This window comes from Parasteatoda tepidariorum, chromosome 9 (assembly GCF_043381705.1).
Source record: "Parasteatoda tepidariorum isolate YZ-2023 chromosome 9, CAS_Ptep_4.0, whole genome shotgun sequence".
NCBI classification, from domain to species: Eukaryota; Metazoa; Arthropoda; class Arachnida; order Araneae; family Theridiidae; genus Parasteatoda; species Parasteatoda tepidariorum.
Window position 1 is genome coordinate 1,445,511 of NC_092212.1, and position 24,717 is coordinate 1,470,227.

Genomic DNA, 24,717 nt, shown 5'->3' on the forward strand with positions numbered 1-24,717 from the left:
TAAAGTTTTAAAACCTTTTTACATATATAGCTTACTGATCTAAAGCTCTGCTATTAGACTTTCAATTGCAATACTATTTCATAAAATCACAAAAATGCCTTTGAAGAAATTTGACAAAAAGCTAATTGGTCAAGTACAAGCATTTTTAGAACTTAGCTGGAGCCACAGGATTATACAAACCCATTTTAAAAAGAAAGGTATTGCGATTTCAATCAGCCATATCAGTCGCATCAAGAATTCAAAACTCGAATCGATGCAAAATAATGCGAAACCAAAAAGAAGTGGACGGCCAAGCAAATTGAAGAAATCAGATTTGCAGAAGCTTGATAAGATGACATCAAAACCGGATCCTCCAACACAGACAAGCATGGCTAAAGCTCTTAACGGGAGTCAGCAAGTTGTAAGCTATCAACTAAAACAAAAGTTGAAGAAAAAATGCCATAAAAAACCTAAATGTCATCATTTAAGTGAGAGATCGGTGCAGATTAGGAGGCAACGCTTATGGCCTCTCTACAAGCTTCTCTGTAAGGACAGATGGCGAAAGTTCATTACAACTGATGAAGCTTGGATCTATCTATCTGATACCAATGCTAAATCTAAAGTTCAATATCTTAGCCGTGGACAGAACAGGCGAGACTTGACACCATCAACCACGGTGCCTCATGTCAAAGGCGTAATGGTTTGGATGGGCATATCCGCCCATGGTGTGACCAAACCTCGGTTTGTGAAACCTGGGGCCCAAAATAAATTTTGAGTATTCCATACAGAAGATATTAAAGCCCTTTTTTAAGGATGATTACTGCAGATTGTACTCTAATAGTGATGCTGTGTTCCATCAGGACTCTGCCCCATCGCATGCATCTAAGGTCACCCAGAAATTCCTAACAGATCAGCAAGTGAAATTCCTGAGACCAGAACAATGGATTCCAAACAGTCCTGATGCTGCACCATGCGACTATTTCCTATGGGGACATCTGAAAAACAAACTGAATAAGCGAAGAATTTCTACATTGAGAGGCCTTCAAAGAGCTATTAGAGAACAGGTGAAGAAAATCCCACAGGAAATCATTTTGCGGGCTTTAAAATCATGGCCGAAGCGTTGTAGACAAATCTATTATGCCGAAGGTCGACATATTGAGAAGCATCGCTGAATTTATGTAATAAATTTTGGAAATATAAACATTCAAAAATGATCCTTATATTTTTTTGTTACCCTGTAGTGGCTCTGGGCAAACTTCGCCACTTTCATTCATCTCTTTTTTTTCAGTCGTTCTCCACTACCTTTTATCCACGCGACAGCAAAGCGAATGAATCTCAGACTGACCTCTTTCCCCTCACGAGCAGTAGCGCAATATCCGTGAATGCCACAAAAAACAAAACAAAAAAAAACAAAAAAAAAAATAGTCCAGCGATGAAAACAGTCATGAATGAAATAATATTTTATACAATTGATAAAACAATACTAATTTGATATAAACATAATTTAACCAAAAAATTCATTATTTAAAAAATAATTAAAAATTTAATATAAATATATCACTAAACTAAACTAAACTCAGTGGCGCGACAGCCAATAAAGGGCCAAGGCCTTCTGTGCCCATCTCAGTTTTCTTGACCTTGGGCTCTGGGGTGCGGGGTGCAGGAGCAGATGTTCCTGTCAGGTGGTCAGCCGAACGTGGAACCCCCAGTAAATAGTTCCCAACCATGCTTGGTACTCATTTATCGACCCACTGAAGGGGTGAGTCAATCTTGCCCGACCCGAGGTTCGAACCCAGGACCTGTGGCACCGGAGCGCGAAGCGCTACCACTCTACCACCGGGCGTATAAATATGTCACTATTGTGATTCATTTTAAAACGTATCATAGTGGTGCCACCTGGAGGCAAATCATGGTATACACCATTAAAACTTACAAAAATTCGATAATAAGCCGAACTAGCCAGTGATGCCACCTATTCAGGAATAAGTGAACAATTTTCAATGGTAAACTAATATTTAAAAATATTTATTAAATAAAATGTAATACATTTTTATTTATTACAATCCTAAACAATGATGAAAAAGACAATTCTCTGCATTCTAGTTTATAACCGGCATGGAACAACTCACTCTATTTTGAATTTACGACTATCTATGTTCAATGTCATAGCTAAATCATTTTGAACCCAATCTAGAAGACAAGGGCACTCCTGGATCAAGCACTGCCATAAACTATCCTCCATGAAAGACTTTTTGATTAAACTAACCTGCATTTTTGTTACATGGAGGGGGAAACCATGCAAAACCTCCCGCGGTTAACCCGATGGAAAAGGGATCTAACCCATAGTTCTTCTACCACTGAGGAAATATTTTTATGTAAGCATTGTGGTCGATGCAACCTGAAAGAAGAATTCATATCAACCAGCCATCGCCAGGATTCAAACCTGTGTCCCCTCATTGAGAGAATCCTCAGAGCCACCGCGGCTCTGGTGAACTACATGAAGGATCATTCTCATCTGAGAGTAGAAGACAGTAGTAATCCTCTTTTAGTAGTTAATCCTGACCTGTTGTCTTTTATTGTCCAGAAACAGACGTCATTTATTGCAAATCAGTTTGGATTCCGAAGATCCGTACCAGCTTTTAATTCGATCAGCCGTAGACCACGCCCACAACATTGACTAGGCAATTCAGTTCGAAAATACTTCGCGAAAGAATTATTTACTTTCGAACTTAGTTTCTGGACTGTGTATTCGATTTCAATCTGGAAATTCATTTTGAGCTGACTATTTTTGGAACTGATTCTATATCCAGTTTCTTGACAGAGGTTTATAATGAGTTACTGAACTTGATATATCTTGATACTTGCTTCTATACTATTAAGAGATTATTCCCTAATTAATTCATTTTCGAATTGATACAAGGATGTTTGACGGATTTGTTTTTGAACAGGAATTTATAACAATATATGATTACATTTCCCTGATGTGTTGAACTAGTCAAACCGTGTATGAATAATTTTTCTTAACAATTTAAAAAAAAATTTAGATTATTTCCACTTATACTAATTGTAAAACTAATTATGTTTATAGATAAAGTTTCAACGGGAACTTTTCTTTAAAATGTTCTGACAAAAATTACGAACTGATAGTTCACAGTTTCATGTTGATAAATAAAGAAAAATTATGGATGATTTTTAAAAGCAATTAATAGGAATAATTAATTTTAATTTCATTCCCAAAATCTTTCATCATACGCTTAACTAAGTTTTGGCAGCAAATCAAACTAACAAAAAATAAAGTAACTGGAAAATAAATTAATATTTCATTTAGTTTATTATTTAGCTGCAAATATAATTTCGTGAAAGTTTTTTTAATTCTTATTTCCNTGCCAAACTCAAAAAGAAAATCTAAAGTAAATTGTGTGATTGGTTAAATTTTAGCCACGCCCTGAGAGCGAGTTATCGTGGAATGTCTGATTCCAAGGGAGTGTTCATGGTGCGGTATTGAACATTCATGGAACCAAACTTTCCCAGTTTCACTTTCCAGCCGGGAATCTTCATTCCATTCCCGGTAGCTCATGGTAGGGCCCCCAAGACAATCATGACCTGTTAGGAGTCTAAAGGTGGCTACTGCATCTCGGCGAGGCTTATCAGGCACTGCCTTAATATCTGTCTCACTCCAGTTCATATTCCTTAAGCTTTCTCGTAGGTCAGCAGAGGCATTCATTTTATATGTAGTTTTATGGAATGGTATGACAATCCAGAGCAACTTAAAGGATTTGTGTTCCCTTGCGAGCAAGAAAGTCAGCTTGCTCGTTACCATAGATGTTACAATGGCTGGGAATCCACAAGATGACTACGCTTTTGTTTTTTAGTGCCAAAAGTCTAATAAGTCTCCGACACTTAAGCACTTCATCCGACAAAGTGTCTCCCTGTGACCCGATTGCCTGAATCTGACAGCAATACAACTTTTCCAAATTTTGAATGGATGGCCAACAGTTGTTTCAATGCAATATATATAGCATGTACTTCGCCATCGAAGGCCGTTTTGTATTTCCCGGCAGATGCGTAGAAGGCAAAGAGATCAGAGAAAACACCGGATCCGGCAGCCATTTACAAGTCAGAGTAAGAGCCATCTGTATAAATGTGTAACCATTGATGTTTTGGGTACTCAGTATACATGGTCTCCAATGCAAGGGATTTTAAAATTTCAGGTGCTGTTATTATGTGAAATTTATACTATATTTAAATGCAAAAACATATTTGATTTGTTATTAATTGCATAACTTTCTTTTCCCCAATATTTTGTGCTGAGCCGTGGTGGCTCAGAGAATAGAGCATTCGCCTGCCATTGAGGTGAACCGGGTTCGAATCTCAGCGATGGCTGGTGGATACAAATTCCGCACCGGTGACTGTGCTGACGTAAAATGTCCTCAGTGGTAGACGGATCATGGGTTAGAGTTTCCTTGCCGTCTAACTAACTGTGGGAGGTTTTCGTGGTTTTCTTCTCCATATAATGTAAATGCTGGTTAGTTACACCAAAAAGTCCTCCAGAAAGGCAAAGATTCTCCCAGTGCTTAATTCGCTGGTTCCCTTGTCTTGTGCATTGGGGTCAAAATTACAAGGCTATGGCGTTGAACAACGGTAGCCGTAAACTCAAAATTGGGTCTGCTGTTCAACGACAATCATAAAACATTTTGCGCTGACAATCTCCGGGTAAAATGTTTTGTATGAAAAACACCTCCGAGTAGAATATGCTGCTTGGAAAAAGTCTCTGTATACAATATTTTGTATAAATAACGCTTCCAGTAAGAAGCTTTCAAACTATTTCGTCTTCTTTCATGATCTTTCAACATCTTTCATGAACATATTGCTTGGAAAAAGTCACCGGGTACAATATTTTGTAATGTTTTGAATGTAATGTAATGATTTTGTTTCTGAGTAGAGTATGTTACTTGGAAAAATCTCTCTGTACAATGTTTGGAATGAATAAAATTTGCTTATTTTGGTTACTAGCACAAAAAAAAAAGAGAAAAAAAACTGGATACAATATCTTGTACAAAAAAACATAGGTAATATTACATTATTTTGAAGGAAAAAAACTGGTTTCAATAATTAGCATAAAAAATGGTAAGTTTGAAATAAAAGAAACTGCTTAAAATATTGAGTATAAAAAAGAGAAATCAATGGTTACAAAAACTGACAAGAAAAAAAAACGCTTACAATATTTCGCACGAAAAAAATATACTGAGTTGCAAAACATTTGAATGATTGAAATCCAAATCAGTGCAAAAATCACTTGGGAAGAGATTTTTCATGAAATGAGAGTACTGATCTGGAAGATTCGGTTACGGTTAAGAATTGATTCTTTTATGCTACTAGCTTGTATTTAAAATTAAAAGAATTTTAGGAGGGTAGGTAGGAATTTTATTTACGTCGCACTAGAGCAGCACAATATGCTATTGGCGACGGTCTGGGAAACATCCCTCAGGATGATCCGAAGACATGCTATCGCAATTTTGATCCTTTGCAGAGGAACTAGCTCCTCCGCTTCGGTAACCCGACGACCTGCGAGCGAGGTCGAGCACTTTACGGTAGAACAGTTTAACGCGAACCGATACCGCACACCCTTGGTCCCTACTTAGGCTGATCAAAGTGGTCACACACCCCTTACTGACAGCAGCCAGTGATGCTTGGCTTTGGTGTTCTACTATGGACCATGTCCTTACGATCAGTTCATAAGATTGGGTCTACAGGAATGTATTTAAAGAAATTTTGGTTTGAACAATAGAATTAAAATATAATGAAGCGTGGAGATGGTCACAATTTATGTCATCACAATAAAATCACGTGATTGTGCGATTCGAGACAGAGAATTTTCAACCACCGTTTCTCCTTGATATTTCGAAAGGAAAAAATCGATGATTTTGAAGCCAAAAATATTAAAATAGGGTAATTTATAATGTGGTGATTTTTTAAGTGAAAAAAGTTTACCAAACTTTGTCCAATACATTAAGTCTCGAAAGGTTTAAACAAATTTAAAAAAAAAATAAAATTAAAAAAAAATTACTTTTGTTAACGAAAAAGGAATTTTAATGGGGAAAAATACATGAAATGAAATGTAAAAAAATGTGGTGGAATTCCAAAAGACATTTGCCAATGTTCCGTCAATCAGCAGATGTGTGCAGCTGCAAAAAGCTGACATGTTATCATACTAAAGATCATTGTTGCATTCAATTTTTTTTTCTAAATACATTTATGCAATAAAAGAAAAATATGATAAAAAATGGAGGAGGTTCTGAAGTCTCAATTTTTGAGTATAAATAAGTTTCCCAAAACAGTACTTCACGCATTTTTCTCTCAAACATTTTTTTGTTTTTTGCTGTAAGTAAGTATTGATTCTATTCATGTCTTCTTCCGTCGATAAGAATATCCGGGCATTGATGCGATTGACGCGAGATGCCGAGTTAGAGCAGTTAGCAGAGAAGTGCAAGCGCCTAGAGAAAGATACGAACGCTTTCGACACTTTTCTGGGGGTGGCGGGTGCAGTAGGAGCGATTGCGGGTGCTTTGGTCATGCCGGGGCTAGGGGTGGTCATGGGCGGTCTCATGCTGGGCACTTCAGCGGTCAAAGGTTTGCTGGGTGATGCCAGTATTGATAGAGATTGCTCTGACGTTCCATTCAAAGAGCTGGAAGAAAAACTAAATGAGAAATTCAGCGAAGTCAACCGGAAGCTGGATGAGCAAATGGAAGTTCTAAAAGACATATCTGGGAAGATCAGTGAAACTCTGACTCAGCTAGAAATAACCAGGCGAGAAATGAGAGCAGGATTTGAGCTAGTTCTGACAAAGATGGATTCTCAGGATATCAACAGGAACGCGGCCATCATTACAGGCGCGAGTTCTGCTTTCGCGACGAGTGAAGAAAACAAGCGGAACGCTAACAAAGAACAATACATAAATTTCATCCAACAGGAAATCGAAGGCAACATCCTTTTTGAGTACATAAAACAGCAAGGCACGTTATACGGGGCATTATATTCGATCATGGGACAGAATTACGTCAACCCCAGTGGCAACAATGATAAAAATGCGTACAATGCTCTCGTTGCTTTAAGTTACGGAACAGTGACGTACGCTACGATTGTCTTTTCCCTTTTGGATCAATATGCTTACATTTCCGAACATTATTATCAGAAGAACGAGTTGGATAAATTCAATAGGCACGTAAACAAATTGTCCTTTTACTTTACAACTTTCAAGAGTATTCTGGGAAAACAAAATGGTTTAATAGACAAAGTGACGCAGTTGCTCAGTGGGGCAGAAAAGATTTATGACGCACAAAGCTCTATGCACCAAGCTATTGAAAACCAAATGACAACTTTAGGAGCGCTGAAACAAAGAGTAAACGACATGGTTTTACCCATTATATCTATGACACCCCGAAATGACATAGAGATTACATTCAGCACCTACGAAGGTCCTCTAAATAGTAACACTGACTTTCTGGATTGGAAAAACGGTGGTAAGGTTAGCTACGCGCTGCAGTTCGAAAGTGGAGGTAAATATTCTAAAATTAGCAATTGGATAACGCACGACGTTATTAGCGTAGCTAATCCCAATATTGAGCTCAGAAGTGAACATCCAATGAACAGGCTAGTTTTTCGAAAGTTTGACAACAACCCCCCGGAATTAGTACGCATCGTCTCGGGGATCCAGAGAATATTTAGGGACGTAGACAGGGATCTCTATAACTTGCCATCTAAAAGATCTCTCAATGACGCCGAAGTTTTAAATAACATGATCATTCTCAATCAGAACTTGGGGGCAAGCTTGGCAGCGGTGTTCGAGAATAAAAGAGGCGTCGTCCATGCCGCCGCAGAAAACGGCAGAGTCAGTTTACTTTCTCACATTTTACAGTTAGACAGCTCACTCATTGATCTGAAAGATTCTGTTGGCTTCACGCCGCTTCACATTGCTTCGGAACGAAAGCAAATTGGCGTCGTGAATGAACTGATTAGGCTAGGAGCAAACGTCAATGTTCAAACTGACACTTATAATTTGACCCCATTACATTTGGCCGTTCGTCAACAGTCTGACGATATTGTGGAAGCTTTGTTGGCAACTGCCAGCATTGACCCCAATCTAAAAGATAAAGCCGGAATGACTCCTTTGCACCTTAGCGTGGCCGACACAAGTTTCAGTCTGAGTATTTGCAGTAAGTTGCTAGACAGTGGAAAGGTTGATCCGAATGCGAAAGATGCTAGTGGTTTGACCCCACTGCATTACTCTACAATCCTGCATCTAGAATATCCTCTTAGAAGGTTACTGCAAACCAGTAATATTAATAAGTGGCCGAAAGACAACAATAATATGACGCCACTGCATTATGCCGCCATGAAGGGGCTTGACGGGTTGACGGAGGATCTCTTGACGAGGAATAAAAGACGAATCAATGATGCAGCGGGAGAAAGAATGTGGACTGCATTGCATTATGCCGTATTTTTCAAGCAACCAGAGTTCGTGGTAGATTTGTTAGAGACCGAAGGTAGAGAACGGCACATCATGGTCGATGTTTTAGACGCCGACATGCAGACGCCCCTACATTTGGCCGCTGCTAGTGGCCAGCAGGAATCGGTCAATGTCCTGCTCAGAAATGGAGCAAAAGTGTATAAAAAGACATCCAAAGACCAGACACCCCTCAATCTTGCCATCATCCACGGTAAGAAGGACGTGATTGTTCCATTATTAAACAAGGAAAAAGAACAAAGATTGGAAGATAATACACGAGCCAGGGATGCGGATACTTTGGCCTGTGAGTTAGCAAAGGGAGAAATTCTAGACCTGCTAGTGCAGAGAGGCCGCTGCACTAGGCAATATCGCCGAGATATCGAAGATTCTAATAAATTGACGTTTGACTCAAAGAATAAGAAACCATTCGTTGCATTGAATCACAACGGCAATTATGTGAGAGATGCTCTTCATCATCTTTTGGACCATCCTTCAAAGCCATCGGAAAATTTGAAAGTGAAGGAAAGCTTAAAATCAGTTGATTTAAACGGTGCGTTGCTTTTGTTAGATTTGTTCGTTCGGAAAGTCACGAATGAGAAATACAATTCCGAATGGGTTCATTCAGGGTCTCCGTTATGGGCGAGAGCTCGTGCTCTCAACATCACAGAGAGTCTCGGGAGGATAATGGAATCGGTTGGGGTTCGGAACGAAGATCTTTTTGACCTGCATTCGAAGGTCTACAAAGCTGTTTTGAGAGGAAGTAAGAAGGAACTGGTGAGCTCGTTGTGTTCTTACTTGAAAGATTATTCTAGTTTAGGACCGCAACAAGTTGAGGAATTCATTACAGCCGTTTTGGAAGATGAAACCGTTTGCAACTAATTCTGAAACAAAGGTCTTTGTAAAACTTAATCCCATACACCTGGAACTCAAAACAGCTCTGATATTCATTTTTGGCAAAATGCCACAAAAATAAGAAGAAAAAAATTGCCCTCTCTGTTTATTTTGTCTTTTTTCCCTTTCATTTAAATGTGAAAGTAAAAGTTTTGTCGCCCTAATGTGCATTTTTGGCATATTCTTTAAAATAATAATAATAAATTATGGGACCGATCTGCGTTTTCTAGAATTTAATATCATAAATATAGCATTTAAATTTTGTATTTCCTCTTTTTTTATGCATTTAAATTTTTTGTAAGCCTTCCTTAAAGTCAACGATAATGTTAAAATAAAAGTCTAGTCAACTCCTTTACGCAGAATTTTTAGTAACATATTTTTCATTCTTTTTTTCGTTATCTTAACTTAGGTCAAAATCTTTAGGTTATCTTAGGTCAAAATAAGTGAAGAAATTTTTATTTAGAACTTTAATAATTTAGGGTTATTGAAATACAACATGAAACACAGCTGCCTTTATTTTGCTTTAAAGGTCTTCAAAACGCGGCTCACTTCCAAACAATAGTTTTTCAAATTTGCAGTTATTTGTAACTATTTGGAGCGAAGAAAAATTCATCATTGCAAATTCTGTAATTCACAAACACCAATTATTAATAAATTTTCGAACATAAATGAAAAAAAAAGAAACAATTTTCAAGCTATTATTTTTTCGTTCTTTCTTTGTTTTGGGATTCTATATTTTACTCTTAATCTAATTAAGATAATATAACAAATTGTTTTTAGCAGCTATTTGACAACTTTCTTATAATTAAAAAACACCAAAAAATATTTTTACTTATAAATAAAGTGTCAGAAAAAAACATATGAAAGGGACACCGGTGTTGCATCGGAGTTACATAAATAAATAAGCAAAACGAAAAAAGGGGAAAAAATACAAACTGCTTATTTTTACTATTTTGTACCATAAGGAGAGGGAATGAATCAAGTTATACGATACAATCATGTCATCAAAATCTAAAAAAAAAGTTTCTTTTATAAGACATGTACAATATAAATCGTCTATCATCGATATTTGGATAAGAATAGGAAGAAAAAATAAAGAAATTTATTTCGAATTTACGATAGAAAAGATGAGAAACAGAACGATAGCGAAAATAATTTTATTCTACATATTGGCTTTTTTTTATAAACATAAAGCGTGTAAAAAAAAAAAAAAAAACGACGGAATACCCTGAACAATTGGATTTTTTCATACTAAAACTCTATTTTATTGGTTTGAAGATGGGCCAGACCATATATAGGCTAATTAATCAGAGTAAAAAAAGAACTTAAAAANAAAAAAAAAAAAAAAAAAAAAAAAAAAAAAAAAAAAAAAAAAAAAAAAGAATTCTCTCTGTATAAACATAGTCTTTTCGACGGATTTCGATTTTTGACACACACAATATGACGGGTACCCGAAATCCGCGAAATAAGATTCCAATATATTGATCATGAGAGCTGTTTATACAAAATTATATAAATTTTTTAATCCAAAGATAATTCCACTCAAAGAATAATTTTTAATAATTATTTATTATTTTATCTGATAATAGTCGAAAAGAGTTTAAATTGTAAAGTATATAAATTTTGTAAAGTACATAAATTTTGTAAAGTATATAAATTTTGTAAAGTATATAAATTTTTACATCAGTTTAAAGAATCTAATTTTAATTGGAGAAGTACAAAACTTGAGTGCAATTAGTTGAATAGTTTCTGATTTATAAATTTAAAAAAGACGTATATTAGTTTGATTTCACAAAAACTATTTGAAAAATTTCAATGGATCCATATATGTTTGAAAAGAAAAAGTAAATTCTTTTTTTTTTCTTTCAAAAAAGGAAAGAAAAGAAGAGGACATGTAACGAATAAAATGTTCCTCATTACTTTCCGTTTGCATTATTTATTTTAAATTCAATTGGCTGAAACTATAAAGTGGTTATTTTTTCATTTATTATTTTCATTTTGTGATACATTATTTTCTGCTGAAACTCTCGCAAATTATTTTCGAATTATTAATTTATGTAACCTATTTGTTTTTTCTAAATTGTCAGAATTTTTAAGCACCACTCTCAATTTTGTAAAAAATGTCTCTAACACTGATAAAAAAATTAAATAAGAAGCGAGAGAGATAAAAAAATCTCGTATTAATAATATTTTTTCATTAACTTTTATACAATTTTAACCATTTCTCCAAAGTTTCAAATGTGTTGGCAAAAAACGATTGATTTAATACTGTATTCTACAACTATGAATTAAAAGGAATCCATTTTTTAAATGTTTTTGTTACAGTCGATAACAAAAAACACATATTCATAGAGTTTAAGTATAATATTTGAAAGAATACAACAAATGTTATATCATTTGAAAATATAACATTATATAACCACTATTCAATAACTTTTTCAATATGCACTATCTTAATAATAATATTGAAATTATAACAAAAGTCATTATTAATGCGTTGATAAAATGTTTTTGTTGTAAAAGGAGAAAAATCAAATATCTTTAGCAACAAATTTAAGAGAAATAATTGAGAATAATACCACTCTTTGTGGTGGTATGATTCTCAATTATTATTATTCTAACAATTTAAGAATAATAAGATTCATTTTGGTCGCCTCATTCTCGATTTTTTGAGCAATTAAAGAATAATATGATCCTTTGCGGTCTTATTATTCTCAATTATTATTTCTCATTCAGTTACTGTTATTCTAATAATTCAATAATATGATTCTTTGTGGTCGTATTATTCTCAGTAATTATACTTGATTTTACAATTATTTTAATAATAATTTAAGAATAATACGACCTTTTGTGGTTAAATCTATCCATAGTTGTTACCATACTGGTCCGAATTAATTTTTGTTGGCCGAGCATAATATGCATTATAAAGTAGAAGGAAAATAAGTCTTTTTTTCAAAAAAATTACGATTAAATAAAATATTATTTCAGATTGAACAAGTATTACTAAAAGAGATCAGTCTAATTTCTTGCTATGGGATTGAGAGCGATCTTAATTAATCACATACTCCATTAGTTTCTTTGAATAATCATTATTCCATAACTATTTTGGAATACTCTTCCTTTTTAATACTATAGTACTTATTAGAAAAATGAAAAGAAACAATGCATAATTATATTATTGTTTAAACACCAAATGAATGCGATATCTTAAAGTATGTCATTTGAATTAATTTTCATTTTTTTATTACAAATCCTTATCAAACAGTTCTATCCCTATCTAACCCCTATCTAAACAGTTATTTCAATATGTACTACACTTGTAATAATTATTTTTTTAACATTATTATAAAAATCAATATTATTCATCATGTTTTGGTCTAAACTATTGATGTTTAGAACGTATTTGTCACAGGTCTATTGTATTCTTATTCATTCAATATGCATTCCATTGAATAGTGTTATGAATACAAATTCATCGATTTTAATTTTAAAATAATATTTTTCTGGTAGTTACTTGAAATGAACAGAAATTTACATTTGTCTAGAGTTAATTTAAAATGGACTCCTACAAGCAGTTTATTTAAATAAATAATAAAATTTTTTTAGTCTATGTGATAAAATATAATTGTGTTTTTTAATTAAAAAGGAAGTAATGCATAAGAGTGCTTAATAGATGACAAAAAGTGAAACATCTATAAAAAAAACGCTATATGGAGAATAACGTAACGTTTTGCTTAAAATTTCATTTTAGGAAGAATATTCGTTGTAGACAGAGCATTTAGTTGAACAATTTATAAAGCAAACTGTGTACCTATTGCAGTCACTGTTTTGAACAATGTGTAAAAGTAAATTTTTGATAGAGTGTACCAGTTTATAGGCCACTTATTGCTGGTTCACTATAGGGGGGTGTAATAGAACTGAAACTATTCTGTATATTTTCTATATATCACATTATTTTTAATAACTGGTTGCATAATAGTATTGTTCTTTTAAAGGGTTGTTCAAATATTATGTAAGCACACGTTTAACCTCTTATTTTATCAGCAAATTACAAACCCCCTATTAAGTTCATATTAGAAAACTGTAACTCCTCTTTGTTTAAACTTACACTTCTACTGTAGCAATTTAATTTTAAGAATTTTTGGATTAAACTGAAATGAAAGATACAATTTTTCGTAAAAGAAATTTATTTTATAAAAATTTTCCAAATTTATTATTTTACTTATCTTTAAAAAATTAAATCAAAAATTAAATTTTAGTCTCTTACGTAAGCATTGCTCATCCTCCCTTCCTATTAGCAAAAATAAGCAAATAACAAACCCCCTTTCCTCATTTAGGTGCTTACGCAATGTTTGGTCAACCTGGTCAATGTTCGACATGTTGATTGGTGCCCCAATGGTACCAAAATAAATGATTAAATTTGTCTCCATAACAAATTATAGTTTACATATCATCGTAAAAGACCGAAATCTGGAAATAGTCAACTTTCACCGGTGAATGGCAATAACCACATAGTCACTTTAGTGAATTTCCAATATTAATTTATTCCCTAATATTTTAATATCGATTAGATAAACGTCAGAGTAGGGTATACCGGGCTGTGGTATTTTTTTTTACAAAATAACACAAGCGTAGGAATTATGGGGGAAGTGTATACCGTGAGATGATACTCAAATTTAAAAAAATAAAAAACAGTGCAGGGTATGCCGGGCAAAGATTTTAAAAACTAATACGGTAGAAAAAACCGATTATTATCCCTGCCCGGATATTCCCAACACTTATGCTTTTCCGAATCGGATAGTAAAATATCGAATTCAAAAACCGATGAATAAATTATTATCAAATCGGACATAATAAATATTTTGAACTTTAACCAAGGCAACTATGATTGTTGACATACACTGGTGAAAGTTAATAATTTTGGTCTTTCATTTATCATGTTTGTAGACGAGTAATTTCCAAAAAATATTCAACGTGATAATGGAAATTTGTATTGCAAATTACCCATGATTTAACAAAGGACATTACTTGCTTTCTCCATGTATTAGCATTGCAAACATCTTTATTAACACGATATTGTATTAATGAACCACTGAAATAACCTATCTTCCAATAAAGCATAATTTAACCAAATAGTCTCTTGAAAACGTTGCCAATGTCATTAGCCAACCATATCTCAACAAAAGACCTCTCTAATGTGTCCAGTAATATATGTTTGAGTTAAGTTTAACTTTTACAAATACTAGTATAGTCTCTTACAAAAAGTTTACTCAAATGTCTTGATGAAGAATTAAAGAGACCTCTACTGTTTTGCCAGTGTAGCTCGTCCTGATAGTCTAATGAAAAAAGTTTACATCACTGTTCCAATGAAAAATTAAAGAGGCCTCTACTATTTCACCAATGTAAGTTCCAGTAAAATGTGATTCATTCTGATAGCCTAATGCAAAACGTTTACACCACTGTTCCAATGAAAAATTGAAGAGGCCTCTACTATTTCACCAATGTAAGTTCCAGTAAAATGTGATTCATTCTGATAGCCTAATGCAAAACGTTTACACCACTGTTCCAATGAAAAATTGAAGAGGCCTCTACTATTTCACCAATGTAAGTTCCAGTAAAATGTGATTCATTCTGATAGCCTAATGCAAAACGTTTACACCACTGTTCCAATGAAAAATTGAAGAGGCCTCTACTATTTCACCAATGTAAGTTCCAGTAAAATGTGATTCATTCTGATAGCCTAATGCAAAACGTTTACACCACTGTTCCAATGAAAAATTGAAGAGGCCTCTACTATTTCACCAATGTAAGTTCCAGTAAAATGTGATTCATTCTGATAGCCTAATGCAAAACGTTTACACCACTGTTCCAATGAAAAATTGAAGAGGCCTCTACTATTTCACCAATGTAAGTTCCAGTAAAATGTGATTCATTCTGATAGCCTAATGCAAAACGTTTACACCACTGTTCCAATGAAAAATTGAAGAGGCCTCTACTATTTCACCAATGCAAGTTCCACTAAAGTGTGGTGGTTCATTCTGATAATCTAATGCAAAACGCTTACACTACTGTTCCAATGAAAAATTGAAGAGGCCTTTACTATTGCACCAATGTAAGTTCCACTAAAGTATGGTTCATTCTGATAGCCTAATGCAAAACATTTACACCACTGTCCTAATGAAAAATTGAAGAGGTCTCTACTATTGCACCAATGTAAGTTCCACTAAAGTATGGTTCATTGTGATAGTCTAATGCAAAACATTTACACCACTGTTCTAATGAAAAATTGAAGAGGTCTCTACTATTGCACCAATGTAAGTTCCACTAAAGTATGGTTCATTCTGATAGCCTAATGCAAAACATTCACACCACTGTTCTAATGAAAAATTGAAGAGGTCTCTACTATTGCACCAATGTAAGTTCCACTAAAGTATGGTTCATTCTGATAGTCTAATGCAAAACTTTTACACCAATGTTCCAATGAAAAATTGAAGAGGCTATACTATTTCACCAATGTAAGTTCCACTAAAGTGTGGTGGTTCATTCTGATAATCTAATGCAAAACGCTTACACTACTGTTTCAATGAAAAATTGAAGAGGCCTCTACTATTTCACCAATGTAAGTTCCAGTAAAATGTGATTCATTCTGATAGCCTAATGCAAAACGTTTACACCACTGTTCCAACGTTTCACCAATGTAAGAACTATTTCACCAATGTAAGTTCCAGTAAAGTATGGTGGTTCATTCTGATAGTCTAATGCAAAACGTTTACACTACTGTTCCAATGAAAAATTGAAGAGACTTCTGTTGTTTCGCCAATGTATGATCCAGTAAAGTATGGCTCATCTTGTCAGTCTCAAGGTATAAGTTTTACACTTCTGTCTCAATGGAGAATTGAAGAGACCTCTACTATTTCATTATTGTATTTTGCACGTTCAATTAAAGTATAGGCTATCCTGATAGTCTCATGCAAAGAAGTTTACTGTTTTAATGGAGAATCTATAATCTGTTACTAATATGTCCCACTAAAGAATGATCTATTGTTTGTCTACGGTAAGAACATCCCCCGCCACAATGACTGAGGCCGTCTTCTGCTATGAAAACAAGAACAATGCATTTCAGGGAGGGTAGCTTCTTTTCACTCTAGGGATAACACAATAGACCGAAGAAAAAATCCCCTTTCTCTTACTGATTCGACCCGAAACCTTCCCAAATCAGTGACCCCACACCCCTACCTGAAATAGTTATACCTCGTTACCATAGTCACCGCCAAGGGTCCAGACGAATGACTAGGGGAGGTCTTACTTTAGACAAACTATACTTAGGCGCGAATTGGAAAAACCCCACAAGGGTTTGTTCAGGTGCACCCACTTTAAAAAAAACTACTTTTTGCAAGATTTTTTCTTATTTTCGAAATCCGTTATATAATTATGCTTTTCAAGACTAATAGAAATCTCTGAATTCAATAGATTACATTTATACCAACTCTTTCCCCCCCTCTTTTATACACTTCACCTAAACCGAGTTTTTCGGTTATCCAAGTGAGTCGTGGTCAACATCGACTCGGTTAACCGGGACTCTACTGCATTTCAAAAATTATATTTTGTTTAAAAAAGCTTATAATTACAATCTAATATAAACAATAGTATTAATTTTCAATCTATATAATGTCATTTTTAAAACTAAAAAGTAATTAATGCAAAAGAAAATAAATTTAATGAATTTCTTTAGAGCTATGGTTCTTCAATATATTGCGCACAAGAGTATGTATCAGAGGTGATTGTGAGCCCAAGTTAAAATTCCGGAAAATTTCTTGAGTAAGAAAAATTAAATTTTTTTTTAAGTCGAAAAATTAGAAAAAAAATTTAAACAAGGTTTTTTCCTTTTTCTCAATGCTTCTTAATTTACTTAAAATATATTTAAAATTCTACACATACCAATGGTCACTTGGAGAAGTAATTGAAATTTACAAATATGTCTTTCTTTGTTGAGTTTATGATTATAATAACTATTTACTGATAAAAAAATGAATATTAATCTTGAACATAAGCTTATAAAGTATCTGGCTCTCCCATACAAACAAAGAAAATAAACTGAGTTTTTAAGTTCCACCTTTGAAAATTTGATTTCCGGAAACCTTTGTGATCAATGATTTTTTTAAACGTCTTAACCTTCGATCTCCGGAAACATCCGGATCACGGTTAGCGAAACATCCGGAAATCCGGATTTTTTCCGGAGCACAATCAGCCCTGGTGTATAGTAAAACCAAATTTTATAATAGTAACACAAAAAACTATTACATTATTTTAATCAAAATTTTTTAATATATAATACAATATACTGAACATATACACCACTAGAAAGAGAAGCTTTTCATGATAAAATTCTTTTTTTACCTCTATCGGTATTTCAAAATTCATAGAAAAATGAATTCAAGCAGACCACGAAGTTTCAAATGCTGTGAAATTCTCCTGCGGTATAGTGTCCTCTCAAGAAAAAACCCAGAGGCGTTACAATTAAAGAGCGTTTCGAATGGGACGTAAAAATAAGTTGCTTCTGAAACTTCTACGGTTCCATTTATACAGACGTACATTAAAGGAAAGACCAGGTTATTTAGAAACATAAAACTAGTCATGAAAAATAATAGAAGGTAGGATCGGTTATCATAGACTCAATGCGTGTTTAAAAAAAATGAAGATACATTTAATTCCGATTAACTGTTAACTGATTCAGATAACATGGAGCATTTCTTCTTCTAAATGAGTCTTTTTTGAAACTATATGAGTTCTTTTTTAACAAGGTCTCTCTCTCTGTACATTTTATTTCATGACCGTCGTTGAACAGCAGACCCAGTTTTTGGGTTTACAACTACTCATGTTCAACTCCGCGCCATTTTGAACCAATCCAGAAGACAAAGGAACACCTGGTTTAAGTATTGGGAGAAATTTGCGTTCGTGAAGGACTTTTTGATGGAACTCATCATTTGCGTTACATGGAAAGGAAAACCACGAAAAACTCACGGTTAGCCTGACGTCAAGGAGACTCAAAATCTTGATCCGTCTACCACTGAGGTTATTTTTCGTCAGCACTATGGTCGGTGTGAGCCGGAATTCACATCGATCCGCCATCGCTAGGATGCGAACCCAGTTCACGTCATTGGAAGGCTCTATCATACCCTCACTCAACACGGATCTAATAGAGTGATTGAGAGTGTGCGAATTCAGATTTTTAAAATCACTCTATCGTTTAGTGTACTAAATACGAAGAGATGTCTAAAAAGTAATATTGCTTATCACTAAGAAAATAGGAACCATAATATACCAAACTCTACACTCGCAACGTAATAATCCTAACTCAGCAGTGAATAGTGTTGAAAAAAAGTGCGAAATTCCTAATTGTTAAATTTAGATTGAATATTAAAAAGACGTTTCTTAAAACAGCAGATAAAGAGACACCCATTAAAAACAACAAATTTATTTTACTGAATGAGGCACTTCTAAATGATAAAAATACAAAAACAGAATAACTACAGGTTCATCATTTGGAATGCTTTGAATCAAGAACATTTGAAAAAGAGATCTCATCCCTTCTTTCAGCAAGCTATAAACATTTAAAAAAAAGTTTGCGTGTTTGTCAGATAAACAAGGAAAAAAACAATGCAACTTTTGCTTAAAATATGACATTCATCTAAAGACCCACATACAATCAATTTTGAAACAATGACAAAAGTAATTTAGGTTATAAAAAGTATGGCTTACTAGCTAAGACTAAAATAAAATATTCAATTATAATGATTTTAACCTGGTAACACTATTAAACATATCAACGTTTTAAGAAATGTGTTTGATTTCTGAAAGGGAGTTATAGAGTGACTTTTTCATAGGAGTAACTACGGTGGACTAAGCACAGCATCTTCTGAAAAAGTTGAATTTAGTTTATTACGTTCCGAAAAAAAACTTAATTTAAATATTTAATTGAAAGAATGTATGGGATCAAAATACTTAATTAGAATGGTGTATAATATGAATATTTCGTATTCAGTCAGAAGAGCGTAATTAGCAATAAAAGAATTATAATGAAAACAATTTCGCTTATAATATTTCATTTACTTATTTTTAAAAAATAAATAAATAAATGTGTTGTTAACCGGTTGGATATGGACCGGTTTTATTTTCCGTTCTAAGCTGAATATCAACATAAATTTTGTTGGTGCATTAGTAATTGTAAACAACGGATTCTCAACTAAAATGAAGTAAAATTCTTTTAGTTTTGGTATTCAGAAAAGCGTATAATGAAAATGGTCTGTGACAAAAGAAGAAAGCAGATATAATTTCCAGATTAATCCTTAATAAATATATAGTCTGTGGGGGGGGGGGGAAAGACGATTTTTTTGATCTTGCAACCAAACAGGTTTTGGAGTGCCGTCTCCAACAGCATATAATTAAGAGAGTATTTTTTTCCTTATTTAAATATTAGTTTATTAGATTATTTTTGATAAGGATTCCAAAAATAAACTTCAATGTCAAATTTTAATGAACATTGTGTAACTCATGTTTGTTCAAATGTTCTACAATTCACCAAATTAGTTTCAATTAAAATTCACCAAATTAGTTTAATTCACCAAATCGATATTTTGATGGAATGGTATTAAATATTTCATGAAGAGCGAATTAATGAACGCTTTATAGCATTTTTTGAAGCGGTTAAAGTGCTTGACACATCTATAATTCAAAACTATGTATATAATTTTACCGTAAAAAATTAGATCAGACAAATAACTTAAATATTTCATAAATTATTTATTAAACTTTTCTAAACATCACTAATTTGGGAAGCGTTTTCCTTCTGAATAAAAATCACTTGAATAAATGAATGATTCTCAATTTTTTTCAAATTTTACCCTGTTAATACATTTTTTCTTCTTTATGTTTCAGAATCAGAAAGTGCGAATCATGTCTGAAGCATTTCTATTATATTTAAGTAATACTTCAGAACAAAAATTTTCTAGTCGAGTACATTTCTAATGTTAAATATGGTTCAACTTCGGCAACAGTTCCTGTAAATGTATTCGTAATCGGAATGGCCAACAGATGGCGCAATTCTTTTCCCGTGGCAACTGCTTCAGCATTAGGTTGTGGATAGTCACGGGAGGTGGCAGCACTAAGTGGTGTTTAAAATTGATTAAAAAAAAGGCTACTTAGGTCTCAAAATGCATTAAAAATAGTGCTTAAAGTAAATATATATCTAAAAGTTTAAAATAAATATTTTATAATCCGAAAGTGAGAAGAACTGTAAATGGTAATAACATCGAAAAACAGTGACATACAACTGAGTAGTATAAGAAACTTTCATAATTTACAAAAAGTGGTAAAATCAAAGCCTGAAAATAATTCTGAAGAATTATTTTTTAAAATAGTTTATGAATTAAAATTACGAATTTAAGTACAATCATTGCTTGAGCTGCATTTTCATATAGAAAATATACTAAACATATTTATTCTTCAAAATATTTTAACAAACGTTAAATTCTGTTATTGTTTGATTTTAGTTTCAAAAACTAAATTTTCGAAATTTATTTTAAAGACCCATTCATAATATTAAATTAAATCATACACAAAGTTGTAAAGTAACAGAAAAAACGTTTTTGATCAGAATTTTAAACAAACACAAATGCTTTTTTTCCCTTTCCTTTTTAGGTTTTCAAAAATATGACAAAAAAAAAAGAAGAAAAAAAAGAACAATTTTAATAAATTAAAATGATTTGCTCCTGTAATGACAACTTTCTTTTAGTTGAAAACGTTTCTTCAGTTTTTTAATTATATGAATAGAGTGAACCGATATTATAAACAGATGAAATGATTTTTTTCACATGACTGAGTTCAACCAGTCGACAATGTGGACATAGTTTTTATCCATCCACCTAACATTAGCTTCGGCATTTTCCAGCGACTGATCAAATGCTCTGTTGGCTGTACCCAGATTATTCTTGTACTTTTTGTAAAACTCTTTCAGCTGAAAAAAAAAAATATATATATATGTTAGTATTTTTCAAATTAAAAGAGATTTGAAGCATAATGTTTATCCTTTAAGCATCTGGATCGTTGATTCAGTGCTTCAGAGGACGCTAAACCATGGAAGAAAATTTTCCACCCAAATACTCTCTTACTCCTTCATTATACTAATTTAACATTAGAAGTGAAGAAGTAGCCATGAGTAAGCCATGAAGTTTTAAATACTGAAAAGAAAATTTCATAATATACAAATGAAAATGAAGATGATAAGGTAGGAGTACGAGAAGTTCTCTACGAATAATTTGTTTGCATTTTAATATTTTGAAGTATTTTTTTCAGCAATGGAAACTTTACGACTTAATTATTTTTTTTTTTAAATTAGTAAGGAAGGAGAATTAGTGAAGAAAATTTTCTTTCGCGGTATGGCTTCCTCTTGTACCGCATGTTGGCGAAAAACGAGGTGACAAGAAGATACTACTCAGAAAGGACAGCTAGTAATATTTTTATTTTGTGACGTAACGAAGTTAATTGATCCTACAACCAAATCATGCATATTTGTCTCAACTTCCGTCGAATTCCAAATGAATACCGGTTCAGAAGTGTGCTCGTTCTTACCCAAGCAATGCTTTTTACTTATTGGAACTGGTTGAACCTCTTCGAATAATGACAAAAATGGATACCCATAATTAGAAAGAAAACTGCTCAAACCTAGTCGTCCATTCTAGGGCTCTTCCAAACTGAACCTGATGTTTAGTTCAGAATGGTAGGTCAAAGCGTCTTAAAATTTTCAGCAGTTTTAACAGCTAATCCATCACTAAGAAGTCAATAAAATCTCTGAATGGATATTACTTAGCATCGATTCAGAGTAAATGAATTTTAAGCAGACAAATTTCTGAATCATCGGGACATAATAACTTATCGATTGAGATTCGGCATACTTCTTAATCAGTTAAATGAATTGAACGTCGGATTAAATCTCTTTTGCCGTGCAGTATGACGTGTAGATTCGTCGTGTAAAAAATTACCCCTGACTGTCAAAACTCGAAATTTCAATAAAATACAATAAGTACATTATTGGGTGATACGTTTCTTCTATATTAACAATAGTGACTATTTTACAAGGTCCGAAACCAATTAAATTAGTGATTCGAATGAAAAGTGTTGATTTATGTAACTATTGCGTTGATAAACAATACTGGTCTACGAGGTATAGACATTTTGGAATTGAATACAAGAATCCTCTCGCTTTTCGAAGCAGGGCTGAAAGTAAGACTGAAAAACCATTTTATTTACAGCTGGTTTTCGTGATGCTTTTGCTATTTTCTAAACTATATTCACTATATTTTAGGTTTGAATTACTACATATGTGTTATTACTGTTGAAAAAAAAAACTTTTCTTGACATTGTCAATAAGACCACTCGCGTTATTTTTTCTTACAGTCCCCTAGCTGCCTGTTGTGGGCTAGGGTGGTCAAGACTCTACAATTTCGTGACCAACGACATGATTTTGTTTTATTTTATAACCATCGTTGAACAGCGGAGAGAATTTTCAGTTTATGACTACCAATGTTCATCTCCGTATCCTTGTCATCTTGAACCCAATCCAGAAGACACGGGAACTGCTGGAGTGGGAGAGCCTTCGTGAAATACTTTTTGAACCAGCATTTGAGTTACAAGGATATGAAAACCAAATCGAGCTTCTCAATTGCGTGTTTCGAGATTAAGTTGTTGTAATATCGTATAAGAAATATCGGATTTATAAACTATGGAGAAATGAATAGAATAACTGTCGAAAATTCGATAGAAATATTGCTTTAAAAATAAATACTCAAATGCACGATTTGAATTTTCCATATTATTTGATATACATCAGGATATTTAAAATCCACGTAAAAATCAATATCAATAGCTGGCAAAAGTACAATCGAAATATTACATCGATTTACGATATTATCGGCGTAAATTGAGCGCCTCAAAAAGTGAACATCTAAATGACTGATTCAAATATTACGTGTAAATTTCTGTAGAAAAGAAAATGATTTTTTTTTACTTTTCAAAAGAAAAATCTTTCAGTAAGAACTCTGTAAAATTCTGTGACAATGTCGCCGCGTCGCTGCAATACTGCCACGGGGGTGACATCTTCATCATAAGGTTAGAGAACAAGGACGGGATTTGACAAGAATTTAAATAATTATGGGTTGATATTAGATATCCCACCTCAATCCCATACAGTAAATTACAATTCAGCGATCTTTCACGACTCTTTCCTTTGCTGTAGTTGGTCGCAATTATTATTCTAGATTTCATTTCTTTTAAAATTTGTTACCTAAACTAAGTTAAAAATCATGTTTTTCATAATTTAAAATAATGCCAAAGCAGGTCGTTAAAAGTCGTATCCAGTATCCAGTATAGTACAAAAAAAAATAAAAGAACACCCAGCAGAAACTTTTGATAATAATGATCGATTTTTCACGTATTAGGAACTTATCTTAATGATTCGAGAGGGTGACCTCAAATACGCTAACTAATGAATACGAGCGATATTTTAAGTTACAAAATAAGACACAAAAATGAAATTTACTTTCTCTGAATAAGCGTACCTTTTTTTGTTGTTAACGTATTTGGATTTCTGATAGCCAAAATTTTTGCTCACAATTTCAAATAGCTTTTATCGCAAAAAATTTCATGCATATTATAACTTTAGTAAATATTTAGTATTTTTAATTATTTTATTTTAAAAATTGTCAAAAAGAATTTTGAACCGTACGGTATTTTTTAAATAATAATACGTATTTTTTAAATAATTTTGAAGAAAGTAATTTTACATACTTAAATACAAAATTTGATCAAAATCCATCGAATAGTCCCTTAGAAATTGAATTTTTCCCAACGGATTCCTGACTCTAAAAACTTTCAGAGGTAGCCGAAATCTAGAAAATATAGGACCAAAAGTTTGGTGGAGAGAGGGGTCGAAAACTCTTTAATGTTAATTCACCCTATCTCGAGGATTCTTTAAGCGAATCGAAGCATTTTTGCAAGCAATCTATCCAAGATACGGCGAAATACGCATAAACTAACATTAAGAGGTTCAACCCTTCTCCTGTCTAAACTATTGAGACCCTATTTTCCAGATGGCGGCTACACCTCATATTTTGAGGGTTAATAATCCGAATTTATTTAAAAATATATATGTTTATTCATAAAAGGTACGTTCTCGTGTTAGATTTAAAATATTGTCCGCTCAAAATAATTAGCATTGATTGAAACCGTGAAGATTGAGTCCTCGTACGTGAAAATCCGATTCTTAAATCAAAAGTTTCTCAGAGAA

General features: G+C 33.3%; 2 protein-coding genes across 2 annotated transcripts in view; one reads left to right on the forward strand and one right to left on the reverse strand.

The window, feature by feature from the left end:
• The first annotated feature begins 6,329 nt into the window (after positions 1-6,329).
• On the forward strand, positions 6,330-10,061 carry LOC107437799 (alpha-latroinsectotoxin-Lt1a-like). Its single transcript, XM_016049899.3, has one exon. The coding sequence runs from the start codon at positions 6,384-6,386 to the stop codon at positions 9,363-9,365; it is 2,982 nt and encodes a 993-aa protein (XP_015905385.2). The 5' UTR covers positions 6,330-6,383; the 3' UTR covers positions 9,366-10,061.
• Positions 10,062-18,836: 8,775 nt separating this feature from the next.
• Positions 18,837-24,717, reverse strand: part of LOC107437802 (aminopeptidase N) — a 135,248-nt gene continuing 129,367 nt past the window's right edge. Inside the window, exon 19 of the mRNA XM_043045904.2 lies at positions 18,837-21,390. Coding sequence (XP_042901838.1) covers positions 21,244-21,390 — 147 coding nt within the window. The 3' untranslated portion in view covers positions 18,837-21,243. The remainder of the gene's footprint in view (positions 21,391-24,717) is intronic.